The 16,187-nt window shown below is 41.4% G+C and overlaps 1 protein-coding gene across 2 annotated transcripts in view; it reads left to right on the top strand.

The window, feature by feature from the left end:
* The window catches only part of LOC139408855 (LHFPL tetraspan subfamily member 3 protein-like), a 60,586-nt gene extending 44,760 nt beyond the window's left edge, over positions 1–15,826 (top strand). Inside the window, exons 2-4 of one of the 2 annotated variants that reach the window (XM_071153259.1) lie at positions 2,027–2,263; positions 12,149–12,173; positions 13,539–15,826. In XM_071153259.1, the coding sequence (XP_071009360.1) occupies positions 2,027–2,263; positions 12,149–12,162 (251 nt within the window). In that variant the 3' untranslated portion in view covers positions 12,163–12,173; positions 13,539–15,826. Of the gene's footprint in view, positions 1–2,026; positions 2,264–12,145; positions 12,174–13,538 lie in introns of both variants that reach the window. The other variant, XM_071153251.1, reaches the window with a different exon arrangement.
* The last annotated feature ends 361 nt before the right edge of the window (positions 15,827–16,187 follow it).

Genomic DNA, 16,187 nt, shown 5'->3' with positions numbered 1-16,187 from the left:
GAGACCATATGCTGGTGCGGTTGGCCCTGGGTTCCTCCTAATGCAAGACAACGCTAGACCTCATGTGGCTGGACTGTGTCAGCAGTTCCTGCAAGGGGAAAGCATTGATGCTATGGACTGGCCCGCCCGTTCCCCAGACCTGAATCCAATTGAGCATATCTGGGACATCATGTCTCGCTCCATCCACCAACGCCACGTTGCACCACAGACTGTCCAGGGGTTGGTGGATGCTTTAGTCCAGGTCTGGGAGGAGATCCCTCAGAAGACCATCCACCACCTCATCAGGAGCATGCCCAGGCGTTGTAGGGAGGTCATACAGGCACGTGGAGGCCACACACACTACTGAGCCTCATTTTGACTTGTTTTAAGGACATTACCTTAAAGTTGGATCAGCCTGTAGTTTGGTTTTCCACTTTAATTTTGAGTGTGACTCCAAATCCAGACCTCCATTCATTCATTCAGATCTAGGATGTGTTATTTTAGTGTTCCCTTTATTTTTTTGAGCAGTGTATAATAGAACCGGGTTATGTTAAGTTATTTTTAGTATGCAGTTAGACTGCAGCTCTGCAGCAGCATACAGCTCTGCTCTTTCCTTCTCATTCTTTTCTTTCACTCTCTGTCTGTTGCTCTCATCTCTCTCTCTCTTTCTGTCACTATCCTCTCTCTCACACACTGTATGTCGCTATCCTCTCTCTCTCTGTCTGGCATTATCATTTCTCTCAAACACAAACACTCTGCTTCCTCTCCTTCTCTCTCCTCTCCCTCCTGATGTCTTTCAGGAATATTACAGACCGCAGCTGTACTGTACTCGTGAAGCAAACTAGCTCAGTTGTAGTTCATTTCCCTCTTCTGTAGAACTAAATCATTGTGAGAGGAAGGAGAGGATGAAAGGAGGTCAAAGTACTAAAGGAAAGATTTAGGGAAAGGGAGGAGATGAGAGCATGAGAGTCCAAATTCACATACACATCCTCATTTACACTGTATCATGAAGACAACACACCCACACACCCAGCCAGACACACACACACAAACACCCATATACAGACACAAACACACACACAAACAGTGTCAAGGGATGTGAGGGAAGTTGTGGGGGTGAGGAAGTGGAGGAACATGTTGTATTATTAATGTTGAAATGCATTTTGGGTAACTGTGCAGTCAGCTCCTTTTCTACCTTCTTCTACTGCCACAGCATCAACTCAAAGACACACACTAACGCGTGCACACACACACACAAACTCTCTCACACACACAAACACACTCTCACGCACGCACGCACACATGCATGCACACACACACTCTCAAGCACGCGCACACACACATACACCTCATCCAAGTTGAAGATCAGGGAGATTCTTCCCCTTGGGCGAAAACCAAACCGTGATCAAGCCGTAGCTGCTTAATATTGAAGATGGAGAGGCGAAGGGGTGAAAGTCAAATTCAAAGCAGCACATTTGTGCATGGTCTGCGTGTCTCTTCAGTGTGTGTGTGTACTATGCATGGAGTTTATGAATATGTCATGTAGCAGAACAAGACTAACTAACAGGCTAGCTCAGCCCGGACTGTCAGTTCACTGACCATCACACATATAGAAGAAAGCAGGGAAAGACTTAGAGGAATGATTTCATACCATCAACCTCCTGTTACTCTTAGCTTCTGGCAAAACGTTTCAGCCTTGTTGCTGTTGTGCAACTGACTAGGTATCCACTTTCCCCCTGCGAGCTTGCAGATATAAACTCTTGTGGTTCCCAGAAGAGCAGAGGTCTGGGATCGATAGATGAATGCATTAATAGCAAACAGGGTGATGATAGAAGGGCAAAGACTTAATAAAGCACTGGAAATAATATTTGTTTTTTCTCTATCATTCTCTCTATCTCTCCTAACCCTCCTTATCCCACTACTTTCCTTCGCTATACCCCTACTCCTCATTTTTCTTATCTCCTCCCACCTCTCATCCCCTTTCCCCTCCTACTCCTCTCCTCCGTTCACCCCTTCTCCCCCCTCCTCCTCTCCTCACCCCCTCCAGGTGTGTGTCTGGTGATGGGCTGTATAATCTACCCTGATGGCTGGGACAGTGATGAGGTGCGGAGGATGTGCGGTGAGCAGACAGACAAGTACTCCCTGGGAGCGTGCTCCATGCGTTGGGCTTACATCCTGGCTATCATGGGGGTCCTGAATGCCCTCATGCTCTCCTTCCTGGCCTTCGTACTGGGCAACAGGCAGGATGGACTCATGACCGAGGAACTGCTGGCCGAGAGCAAGGGTAATACTGGAGAATAGTCAATGCAGTCCATTACGACCCGTACACACTATTGCTCCATCATACCTTTATTTGACTAGTTACTTGACAATGTCTTGTTCAAAAGTGGTAGGGAACTAACCAAATAAAGGTATGGTGGAGCAATAGGAGCATTTTGGAGCAAATAATGTGCTGTGCGGTTCCTATAAGGAGTGTAGAAGACACTATGAATACACTGCAAGCAAGCAGCACACAAACAGGACACAGAGACACACACACTGTCGTGACGTGACTATCATTAATCTGACGACTGTTATTTATTTAATCAACTAACTATGTTTAATTGATACTCAATTAAATGAATCATGTAAAAATTAACTCATTAGGAATTTGGGGCACCAAAGGAAAAGTTGTTTAATAAGTTACCATTTCCCGAATTAACTAAAGAATATATGGATATCATTACAGTCACTAAATAATAATTTCCTCATATCATTCTCGTTCTGAACGTCATAGATCTGCACAAACCCGGGTCTCACTGATCATTCCATACCACACATTGATTTGATAATTTGATATTTACTAACACTAAATGATAACATAGGATACACACACACACGGTATAGGTTATTGATTGTAAACTTAATATGACGACAACAAGTCCCTGGCGGTCTAACGCAATATGACACTTGTTACACAAGATGGAGAGTTAAAAAGAGAGAGAAAGAGAGGGAGAGAAAGAGAAGCAACACTTGGATACATTTGGGAACTATGCTCACAGTCACCGTAATACCATGCCCCGAACTGCCTCTCTTTTGGGCAAGAAGTAATTCATGTATTTACGTGTTGAAGATCTTCATCGGGTATCTCTGCCGGGCCCAGGCCTTCGTGGGCAGGGTTTCACTTGGTGAGGAGGGTTCAATTGGGCCTTCTTTTTTCGGATGGCCTTCTCCTTTTGTTCTCTGGTGTAAGTCTCTGATTGTCCACAAGAGGTCACAATGTCCATCGTGTCTGTTTACTTGCACTCGTTCTGGAAGAGTGGTCTCCTGAGGACGGCTAATCAGCCGTGTTGATGTTCCCAGATTGGTGAAAGCAGTGTAGGAAACAATGATTTGAAGAGAAGAACCGGATGGTCCTACTTAAAATCACCTTCTTAGATACAGTTCAGTTACTCGACCATAGCATTGATTGTTAAGGGGTTATTTTGTCTTCTTTAACCTCATGTTGCATTCCGGGGTCGTGACTATCGTAGACCTCGCTGCAGCTGTGGTCCGTTTTAGTCTGTTCATTCTTAACTCAATCTTGTTATACCCTCAGGTAAAACGGGGGGGGGGGGGGGGGGGTTCGTCATTCACACATGCTCTCTGGGCTACTTGGGGAGGGGCTAGTTACGAGGCAAGGTATCAGAATTACTATGATCTCGTTACAAAACTAAAATCACAAAAATATAATTTTTATCCTTGATATTTTCTACACAATGTAAAGAATGTAAACCTAATAAACACAGTGTAAAAGCTCTTGAAGTTAAAATGTATTAGTTATAACGTGTTTATAATCATTTTAATGACATCACAAAATAGACATACATTTTCCATATTCCATTCGAATATTGAAATATAATGTCCCAGTGTCCATTGTTTGATGTTGAAGTTTTTAGGCGGCAAACTCTTCTGTAACACAAAGAGACATTCCATTCGCCCACATTAGACCCCAAAAGGAATCATCGGCTGCCTAAAGTTTGCGATTGACGTGAGGTGTCATAAAACCCTCTCATATTGACGCTAATCCACCGTAACCTGATCCTTGGATCCTCACAGGAGAGTCATGACAACACACACACACTCATGTGCGGATGCATGCTAAAACACACACATATATGAGAGTACACTCTTAGAAATAAAATGTGGTAAGTAGAACCGTGCCTTCAGAAAGTATTCACACCCCTTTACTTTTTCCACATTTTGTTGAGAATTTAAAGTGGATTACATTGAGATTTTGTGTCACTTATCTACCTACATACAATACACCATAATGTCAAAGTGCACATTTCTTTGTAGAACATTTTAGAAATTAATTAAAATGAAAAGCTGAAATGGGCCATAAGTATCCAACCCCTTTGTTATGGCAAGCCTAAATAAGTTCAGGAGTGAGTCCATGCATAATAAGTTGCATGATAGTTCTATAATAGTGGTTCATGTGATTTTTGAATGACTTCACCATCTCTAGAACCCCACACATACCTGTAAGGTCCCTCAATCGAGTAGTGAATTTCAAGCATAGATTCAACCACAAAGACTAGGGAGGATTTTTTAATGTTTCGCAAAGAAGGATACCGATTGGTAGATTTGTAATATCAAGAAAAGCAGATGCTGCGTATCCCTTTGAGCATGGTGAAGTTATTCATTAGGCTTTGGATGGTGTGTCAATACACCCAGTCACTACAAAGATACAGGCTTCCTTCCTAACGCAATACTAACCCTAAATGACAGAGTGAAAAGAAAGAAGCTTGTACAGAATACAATTATTCCAAAACATGTATCCTGTTTGCAACAAAGCAATTAAACATGAACTGCGTAACTATGTGTGTATAGGTGTTTTTGAAGACCCCTCTGGCAAGAATGCAGTATTTGTTGTTGTTGATTTGAACATGGTATCCAAGAAACCCCAGCTCTCATTGTTATTCGCAGCTGGGATGAAGTAGCATCAACATCCGCTCGGAGACTTTGTGGCTGTGTTATCTAGTGACAACCCAAAAGTGTCGGGAAATTTGAGACTGTGCGATAACAGTTACGGACAAGATTGAAGATAACTCAATTCCATTTGAGCAACAATGTCTTCAGAAAAGGTACACATTTTTTATACATGTTATAATATTGTTACGGTTTTCTTTAGGTTAAGGAGAGTCGGACCAAAATGCAGCGTGGTATTCTTGATACATGTTTTAATGACGAAGAAAAACGAACAATACAAAAACAACAAACGTAACGTGAAAACCTATACAGCCTATCTGGTGACAACAAACACAGAGACAGGAACAATCACCCACGAACACCTGCCTCTGATTGAGAACCACTCCAGACAGCCATAGACTTTGCTAGAGAACCCCACTAAGCCACAATCACAATACCTACGAAAACCCCAAGACAAAACACACCACATAAATAAACCCATGTCACACCCTGGCCTGACCAAAATAATAAAGAAAACACAAAATACTAAGACCAGGGCGTGACAAATATTTACGTTGTCAGCCAGAAAGGTAGATAACGTGAGACATAGGAAGGGAGAGAGAGAGAGAGAGAGACACTGCTGCGTGTGAGCTCTAACATTTTTCAGCATGTTGTTTTACCAAAGAAATGATTTGAAGTTAGATAAACTTGGATTTTACGACAGGGACTTATACAGGATACTTACTACCCTTCACAGCATAACCTTCACTCCAGATTCAAAACTCCAAACCTACAACCTAATTTTGGACAAAATTACCTGGAAGGATTACAACTACCAAGGATTCCTTTTCCCTGGCAAAACAGAGGGCGCTCTGGCAAACAAACAGCACCTGAGGACACCTTCCAACCTGGAACTGAGACAGACCAGATACAACTTCAGTTAGCACTGAGGTGTGAAGTGAGAGGTGTTGATGCCTTTGAGCCCAACAAATGTCAGGAGTCTCACAGGTTACCCCACCCAAATCCAGAGGCCTTTGAAGCTCTCTCCCACTGTTCAGAGACCATCCACTGACATTTTATACAAGAAATCTGCCTCCAGAAATAAAAGCTTCTCCGAAGTGGGTGTGACACCTACTCCCGTTGCCTGCTACACTGCTGCTTGGATTCTACCTGGCGATCTGTTCACCATCTGCCCTGGCTTGTCTCCCCCTGTCTGGTACAGGTACCCCCACCACACTCCCCCCTCTCTACCGAGCTTTCGCTCACCTCCAGGACACAGGCACTGTTGGGGCGAGTGACTCTGAACTTACAATGGCTAGCCCCATGTCGTTATATATTTTTCCTTGTGCATTTTGTTATTTTCCTTATGACTCCTGCATGCATTGCTGACAATTAACTTTTTTATTTACCCAACCTGTGGGACAGGCTATGTTTGGTCCCACACTCAGGACTCTGACTCTCTATTGGTTACACAGACTTTTGGCCTCCCATCCTATTCTAACCACCTCTCGCCGGCTTTGTATTCATGTTACCTGATGAAATTTGCTGTACAGTAGCATCATGTTGCCATCTAATGAACATTCAAATGTCATAAATCAACACTGCAGAGCTCTCCCTGTCCTCTGCAGTGCCTTGATTGTATTACTGTTGATGATATCTGGAAATGTGCATGTACACCCTGGCCTATCTACTGTTGCTAGCCCAAATTCTGATATCTGCTTCATTGATTTCTGCTCTCGTAAAAGCCTGGGTTTTCTGCACATTAACACTAGAAGGTTATTACCTAAAATGGATCAATTGAAAGTGTGGGTTCACAGCTCCAATATGTTGGAGACGTGTTTTGGATACTGATGCTAAACTTTCTGGTTATAACCTTTTTTGGCAAGACAGATCTTCCAAAGGTCGGAGAGTGGCAATCTTTACCAAGGATCACCTTCAGTGCTTGGTTGTCTCCACCAAGTCTGTCCCCAAACAATTTGATTGACTGGTTTTAAGCAATACACTTTAAAATAGCTCTACTTTGACTGTTGCTGGGTGTTATCATCCTCCATCAGCCCCGGCCTATACCCTACCTGCCCTAAGCTCTCTCCTGGCCCCTTGCACTAAGTCTGAATTTGTCCTGATAGGTGACTTAAAATGGGACATGCTTAAACTTGACTCCCCCCCTCCCCCCCCAGAAAATCTGGGTCAGATGGTTTAGACCCTTTCTTCTTTAAGGTTGCTGCCCCTATCATCACCAAGCCTATTTCTGACCTTTTTAACCTGTCTCTCCTCTCTGGGGAGGTTCCCATTGCTTGGAAGGCAGCCACTGTGCATCCTTTATTTAAAGGGGATATCAAGCTGATCTTATGTTATAGGCCTATTTCTATTTTGCCCTGTATATCAAACATGTTGGAAAAACTGACTGTCTTTCTTGATGTCTATAGTATTCTCTCTGGTATGCAATCTGGTTTCCGCTCAGGTTATGTTTGTGTCACTTCAAATTTAAAGGTCCTCAATGTCATCACCATTGCCCTTGATTCTAAGCAATGTTGTGCTGCTATTTTTATTGACTTGGCCAAATCTTTTGATATGGTAGACCACTCCATTATTTGGGCCGGCTAAGGAGTATTGGTGTCTCTGAGGGGTCTTTGGCCTGGTTTGCTATCTACCTCTCTCAAAGAGTGCAGTGTATAAAGTCAGAAAATCTGCCGTTTCAGACACTGCCTGTCACCAAGGGAGTACCCCAAGGCTCGATCCTAGGCCCCACGCTCTTCTCAATTTACATCAAAAACATAGCTCAGGCATTAGGAAGCTCTCTCATCCATTTATATGCAGATGATACAGTCTTATGATAATACAGATGATACAGCTGGCCCCTCCCCGGATTATATGTTAACTTCTTGCTCCTACTTGAGACGCAGACGTCTCAAGTAGGCACCTGGAAATGCAAATGCGCTACGCTAAATGTACTCGTTAAAACTCAAACGTTCATTAAAATATACATGTAGGGTATTGAATTAAAGCTACACTCGTTGTGAATCTAGCCAACAAGTCAGATTTTTAAAATGCTTTTCGGCGAAAGCATGAGAAGCTATTATCTGATAGCATGCAACACCCCAAAATGCCTGAAGGCAACGTAAACAAAATAATTAGCGTAGCCGGCGCTACACAAAAACGCAGAAATAAAATATAAAACATTCATTACCTTTGATGATATTCTTTGTTGGCACTCCTATATGTCCCATAAACATCACAAATTGGTCTTTTTCCCGATTAAATCCGTCCATGAATGCCCAAAATATCCATTTGTATAGCCTGTCTGCATCACGAAAAAAGCTCTCTTCCAACACGCAACGTCATGTTTAAAAATTATATAAGTTGCCTATATTCTTTGACAAAACACTTCAACCTACTTTTATAACCCAACTTTAGGTATTTGTAAACGTTAATAAGCGATCAAATTGATCACTGGGCGATCTGTATTCAATAGCAGCTACAAAAGAAAACAGTGTCCATTTTTCAATCTTCCAAAATCGATTGAGGTAGGCTGGATGGAATCACGGATCTATTGATAATGTCTCAATGGATTTTTGTCAATGAAAATGTGTATATATATATATATATATATATATATTGGCCTGTTTTGCATGTTATTTTTGGAATAATACGTGTCACAAAACAGTTTGCAAACAATGTAAAAAATAAATAAATAGATATATCATACAAACATTGTCTCTTTTTTGCCCTCTTGACTAAGGCAGCTCCAAAATGGAGGTGTTTCAGCCTAGGTTAGTGCTTTTTGTGGTGGTGGGGGAGCCAGCGGAATATACGGAGCTTGGTAATGTTCTATAGTTGCGCCGTGATTGGCTCAGTGTTCTGTCACTCATGAGGACACTACATCACCTCAGAATTTACGGGGAGAGCTCTACAATTCTAGCCTCTTTGGTGCTGCCATAGAGTTACATTAGAAGTGCCCATCCAAGAGGCTCAAGGTCATTGGGCACAGATAAAATGATGTTAAATCACGTTATATCTAGAGTAGCTTTGATTGGACTGATCAACATCATTCTTTCAAAATCTTAGCTAGCAAGCTAGCAGTCATCATCATGAATCAAGTTGACAATCTACTGACAAATCCTTTTCAACCCTTGTCATATGAAGAGAAATAATGAGAAATGTCGGCCCATAATAACGGCCAATGTTCTGAATTCTGTCGCTGTACATTTCAAAAGTGCTGAACAAATAGTTATTGACTACGTACGTCCTAACTCTCCCATTAATGTCTTAATCGAAATTATGGATTGCCTCTAATCCACTCGTCGTCTCCTTATGTCATAGTTTGTTCATCTCAATTGTCTGTAGAAACCACATTTGTTTAAACAAGTCAGCCATATCAGCTATGTTTTTTTTAAAGGCAGTAAATGAGTCTGAATGAACTGTCTCGCTGCCAGACAAGTCTCTGCTGATAGCCAGGTGTAGCAGTGGTAAGGTGTGGTCAGCTTTATGTAGGCCCTAATAGTTTATGGGCATCGTTTGTCACCATTATACTGCAATGAATGTATTGTTTAGTGATGCGTTGTGTGGTGGCTTTGATTTACAAGATTTACATGCTTTAATCACCACTGAAAATGATGATAGCTTTAGTACATTAGTTATCACACTTGCATAAAAAAGGAAGAATTTTGACTGTCATAGCTCTTTATGGAAAATAACCTTGGATTTGGCAAGTCCTTTGCCTTTCTCTGACTCCTATACTAGCTAGCTAGCTAATAATATTATGGGCATGGCTCCTTGTCTTGATTCTTGAGAGCTATGGCTATGAAGGTGTGTATTGATTGTAAAAGTGTAATTTTGACTATCATAGCTCTCCATTCATAGAAAATAACATTGGCTTTGGCATGCATTCAATCCTTTGTCCTTCTGACTCCTAGCTATAATAGTTAGCTAGTAACATCACTGAGAAAACCCGTCACTTATTGTGCACACCACAAAATGTAGTGGGAAAATCCGACCCGACTGGGAAAATGAATACCAGTGAATACAGCAGTTCTCAGGCAAGCTAGGAGCGCACTATTGTCACTGTTGCATCACTTTGGATGACCACTAGCGACTTACACGGAACCAGAACCAGCTGCATGCGTGAGCCATAGTGCATACATTTATTTTGTCCCCCGAAATGAGAAAACAACACGCAAGTTAAATATATCAAAACAAACTCTTAACCAATGACATAAATTTGGGGACAGGTCGAAAAGCATTAAACATTTATGGCAATTTCGCTAGTTAGCTTGCTGTTGCTAGCTAATTTGTCCTGGGATATAAACATTAGGTTGTTATTTAACCTGAAATGCACAAGGTCCTCTACTCCGAGGAGCATCCAACAGATGCTGGGAGACAAATTCACCTTTCAGCAGGGCAATAACCGAAACACAAGGTCAAATCTACACTGGAGTTTCTCACCAAGACAACTTTGAATGTTCCTGAGTGGCCTACTTACAGTTTTGACTTAAATTGGCCTGAAAATCAAATGGCTGTCTAGCAATGATCAACAATCAAGTTGACAGAGTTTGAATAATTTTTTAAAGAATAATGATAAGAAGAAAAAAAGTGTATTATGTGTTTCAATGAGACTTCTGCAATTTCTCTCTCTCACACACACACACACACACACACACACACACACACACACACACACACACACACACACACACACACCAATCAGGCCTTTATGGTAGAGTGGCAGACGGAAGCCACTCCTCAGTAAAATAAACATGACAGCCCGCTTGGAGTTTTTCCAACAGGCACCTAAAGGATTCTCAGACCATGAGAAACAAGATTATCTGGTACAATTTTTTATATTGATCTCTTTGACCTGAATGCCAAGCGTCATGTCTGAAGGAAACCTGACACCATCCCTACGGTGAAGCATGGTGATGGCAGCATCATGCTGTGGGGATATTTTTCAGCGGCAGGGAATGGGAGACTGGTCCAGAGTGCTCAGGACCTCAGACTGGGGCTTAGGTTCACCTTCCAACAGGACAATGACCCTAAGCACACACCCAAGACAATGCAGGAGCGGCTTTGGGAAAAGTCTCTGAATGTCCTTGAGTGGTCCAGCCAGAGCCTGGACTTGAACCCGATCGAACTTGAACCCGATCTGGAGAGACCTGAAAATAGCTGTGCAGCGATGCTACCCATCCAAACTGACAGAGCTTGAAAGGATCTGCAGAGAAGATTGGGAGAAACTACCCAAATCAGGAGTGCCAAGCTTGTAGTGTCATACCCAAGAAGACTCAAGGCTGTATTCGCTGCCGAAGGTGCTTCAACAAAGTACTGGGTAAAGGGTCTGAAAAGTTATGTAAATGTAATATTTAACGTTTTTTTTAAGTATAAATTTGTGGAGGCAAAAATTGATGCGATTGATGAGGCAAAACAAATATTTAATTGATTTTAGAATAAGGCTGTAACGTAACAAAATGTGGAAAAAGTCAAGGGGTCTGAATACTTCCCAAATGCATTGGGGCGCAGGGTAGCCAAGTGGTTAGAGCGTTGGAATGGTAACTGAAAGGTTGCAAGTTCAAATCCCCGAGCTGACAAGGTAAAAATCTGTCGTTCTGCCCCTGAACAGGTAGTTAACCCACTGTCATTGAAAATAAGAATTGGTTCTTAACTGACTTGCCTAGTTAAAAAAAGTACTGTATATGATTAATGTAATACCAGATACATGCACAAATATTCCCTTATAGGTACAGTTTTAAACATTTAAACATCCTATCGTTTCACATTTAACAGATTACCCACTCCTAATGTTGAAGTTTAAACACTAACCACTAATGCTCAGGCACTATTTAACAGAAAAACATTTACTATAAAAAGCTTATTCTGAACGGTTCTATGTAGAACTGTTCTTTCTTCCCAAATAATCGCCAAACAATGCTTTCTTCCAAAAGGGGTTCTTCAGATGAAAATGGTTCTTGATAGAACTCTATCTTTACGCAAACAACCCCGTTGGGGAATGGGATCACTGTGTAGGTTTTAATGGAACCAGACAACCGAGTGAGTGAGTGAGTGAGTGAGTGAGAGAGAGAGAGGTTAATTGCAGAAGTATCATTGGCATACTACACTCATGTGACACACAATGCTGGTTGTTATAGATACTACACACACCACTTATCAGTGTATTTTTGCTAAAACAATCTCTATTTTTCTCTCTCCCCCACTGGCTCTATACCTCTCCCCTTCTCTTCTCGCACAGAAGCTGGGAATGCCTAAAACATCCATAGGTAAGTGATCCAAAATACAGTGAAACTGCCCTCACTGACAAACTACATTTTGGCTCCCAAAAACGTATCTATGGTTTCAATTAGCAGTGGGGGCCACTTTGCATAAAACTATCATGTCCTATTTAATTTAACCTGTTGCGACGACCAAACCCGGATCCGGGATTCTATTTATAGACCTAAGCTCATTACCATAACGCAACGTTAACTATTCATGAAAATCGCAAATGAAATGAAATAAATATGCTAGCTCTCAAGCTTAGCCTTTTGTTAACAACACTGTCATCTCAGATTTTCAAAATATGCTTTTCAACCATAGGAAAACAATCATTTGTGTAACAGTAGCTAGCTAGCGTAGCATTTAGCGTTAGCATTAGCGTTAGCATTTAGCAGGCAACTATCACAAAAACAAGTAAAGCCTTCAAATAAAATAACTTACCTTTGAAGAACTTCTGATGTTTTCAATGAGGAGACTCTCAGTTAGATAGCAGATGCTCCGTTTTTCCAAAAAGATTCTTTGTGTATTAGAAATAGCTCCGTTTTGTACATCACATTTGGCTACCAAAAAAAAAAAAAAAAAAAAAAAAAAAAACGAAAATTCAGCCCTCAAAACGCGAACTTTTTTCCAAATTAACTCCATAATATCGACTGAAACATGGCAAACGTGGTTTAGAATCAATCCTCAAGGTGTTTTTCCACATATCTCTTCAATGATATATCCTTCGTGGAAGCCTGGTTTCTCCTTGCTCTCAAATGGAAAAATAATTGCACCTGGCTTTACGCTCCAATTTCGACGCAGGGACACCAGGCGGACACTTGGAAAATGTAGTCTCTTATGGTCAATCTTCCAATGATATGCCTACAAATACGTCACAATGCTGCTAACACTTTGGGGGAACGACAGAAAGTGTAGGCTCATTCCTTGCGCAATCACAGCCATATAAGGAGACAATGGAAAACAGAGCTTCAGAAATTCTGATCATTTCCTGGTTGATGCATCATCTTGGTTTCGCCTGTAGAATGAGTTCTGGGGCACTTACAGACAATATCTTTGCAGATTCTGAAACTTCAGAGTGTTTTCTTTCAAAAACTGTCAAGAATATGCATAGTCGAGCATCTTTTCGTGACAAAATATTGCGCTTAAAACGGGAACGTTTTTTATCCAAAAATGAAATAGCGCCCCTAGAGATCAAAGAGGTTAATATGATTCCAACAGGCTTGATTGGCATGGAAATGTAATATATGTCCTCGCTGTGCTATTGTGGGACTACAGAGGAAATGGGTCCTAAATTGAAATGTCTGTGCATAAACAATTTGATTTTTCACACCCTAACCATGTCCCCTTTTTATCTCCCCCCCCCCCCCCAGGTGTGTTTCCTAGTGTGTGTGTTCACCGCTCATCACTCTCCAGCTTTTTACCCATCATCCCCAGATGGCTGTGGGAGAGAGAAGAAAGAGAGAGAGAGAGGGGGAGAAAGGAGGGAAGAGGAGGAGAAATGGATAGCTATGGAACTAGATGCCTCCACTCCATTCACACTTGCACGTTCACACTGTAATATTCCACACCTTACCCTCTAGTTTATAATATATACTGTATCTGCCAATGATATGTAAATACGTGTGTCTTTGTTGTCCGTCCTGCTCATAGTCCTAGCCCTATCGAGCGTCTCTACCCCACACTACTCCCTTATCACTGAGCCCGTAGAACCCCAGCAGAGACAGACAACCCTTACACAACTGATAATCAACCAAGACAGGGACAGAGACTTTGACTGACCAACTGAAGACGTATGGATTATCTGCAAGAATGTGGATGGGTTGTACTAGGTTGAAGTATTATACTGATACAAATACACAAACACGGTAGTACAGTTCACACATACATAAATGCATGTGGGTGAGCAAATACACACACACACACATACACACTCATCTAAAGTCACACATGAATACATATCCTTAGACTTTAACCTTGTAATAAATCCATACGCTAACACGTTGAGCAACAGTAGATATTGTATATTAGTGTACCATGCCATCTCCTGAGTATGTGTTTATGTTTTAGTTGTGAAAAGAAGGAAATTACCTATTCTCATCTAATATTGTGTGTAAATTTACGATATCTCAAAATAATGTGTGAACTCTTACAAACAAAACCTATCCCTCCTCCTCATTCTCCCCCTCTTCCTCAAAAGCCGTCTTTACTAGAGCACTGTTGTCTAACGTGAGTGGCTACAGTTACTGTATATAGATAATTAATTCTAGTTTTACAAAGTTGGGGCTGAAATATATGTATAAATACTAAAATATAAAAGAAGCACTGTTGTTGGAATTCAGTTTGTTACTCCATTTCAAGCGTACGTCGTCGATGCCCAGCTCAGTTCGTTTTGCACACTACTTGCATTTGAGGAGAATCTCAATGTTTTGTAGTTTGTGGTATGGTATATTCTTATTCACTGTGATGGGGGAGGTATTTGACTGTATGTCTGCTCCATATCTTGTAGCTGTTGGGTGAATGCGTGTTTGTATGAGTGTGAATGTAGGGGGGTGGGGGTGGGTTGGTTCTTCTATCCTTGTGGGGCTCTAAAATCCCCAAAAGTCTCCATGACAGTAAAATAAGGAAAATTGTCCACCGGGGGGACACTTCCCATGTCCCCATGAGAACAAAGGCTATGTTAGGTTTAAGGTTAGGGTTAAATTTAGTGTTAGCGGTTAGGAGTTAGATTTTGGGTTAAGGAAAATATGATTTTTAATGGAAATCAATTTTAGGTCCCCACGAGGATAGAAGAACAAAACCTGTGTGCGTTTTTTAAATGCACCTTTTTAATGTACCAACACACCAGCCTCGTCTCATAACGACTCTTATACTATATAGTCCTGAACATACAAATGTATATTTCCCTCTCTCTTGATCTCTCGCTTTCGCGCTCACTTTCTCTCGCTCTTTCTCCATCTCATTCTCTCTCTATTGCACACTCCCTCTCTCTCCCCCTTTCCAGCTGTCTCTCTCTTTCTATCTCTCTCTGTCTCATGTTTTTATGAATGAGTGTATTTGTCAAATTAACCTTTTTAATGTACCAACACATCAACTCTCTCTCTCTCTCTTCCATGTTTTTTCAGTATGAGTATGTTTGTTAAATGCACCTTTTTAATGTACCAACACACCAGCCTCATCTCATAACGAGTCTTATACTATGTAGTCATGTACATATTTATTTATTTCCCTCTCTTGATCTCTCACTTTCTTTCTCTCTCATGTCTCTTTTTCAGTATGTGTTCATAATTCATTATGGGGACGTGCAGGTAATATTAATTGTGGAGAGGGTCATATGTAATAATTGATTGATTGATTAATCTAGAAGGCCTGGTGAGGTTATTTAAGTCCTATACCTCCATCATGAGCTGAGGGGAGGAAGAGCAAAAAGAGGGGGAGGAGAAAGGGGATGAATATGAGAAGGAAGAGGTGTGAGCTAATAGTGTTAATACTGTAGGAACGAAAGGCCTGTCCCAGCCTCTTCTGTATGTATTTATGTACCACCAATGAAAATATAAATATATTACAGATACCAAACATTAAGCAAATACATGGACGAGAAGGGTAACGGCAATGGAATAAACAAAGTTATTATAAAGCATATATGAATATGATTAATAAAGGTTTTCACTGTAGAACAATGGTGTGTTTGCCCAGTGTTTTTTCATGGATTTGCATAGATTTTGTGGGCAGTACTGATCACTGGGGGCTCCCGAGTTGGCGCAGTGGTCTAAGGCACTGCATCTAAGTGCTGGAGGTGTCACTACAGACTCTGGTTCAATTCCAGGCTGTATCACATCTGGCCATGATTGAGAGTCCCAAAGGGCGGTGCACAATTGGCGCAGTGTCGTCGGGTTTAGCTGAGGTAGCCCGTCATTGTAAATAAGAATTTGTTCTTAACTGACTTGCCTAGTTAAATAAAATCATGTTATGGGACCTTTGGCACCCTATGCTGTCTAGTTATAGAAACTAGCACTAGTTCG

Source organism: Oncorhynchus clarkii, chromosome 1 (genome assembly GCF_045791955.1).
Source record: "Oncorhynchus clarkii lewisi isolate Uvic-CL-2024 chromosome 1, UVic_Ocla_1.0, whole genome shotgun sequence".
Lineage (NCBI taxonomy): Eukaryota > Metazoa > Chordata > Actinopteri > Salmoniformes > Salmonidae > Oncorhynchus > Oncorhynchus clarkii.
This window is presented reverse-complemented; position numbering and strand designations above follow the sequence as displayed.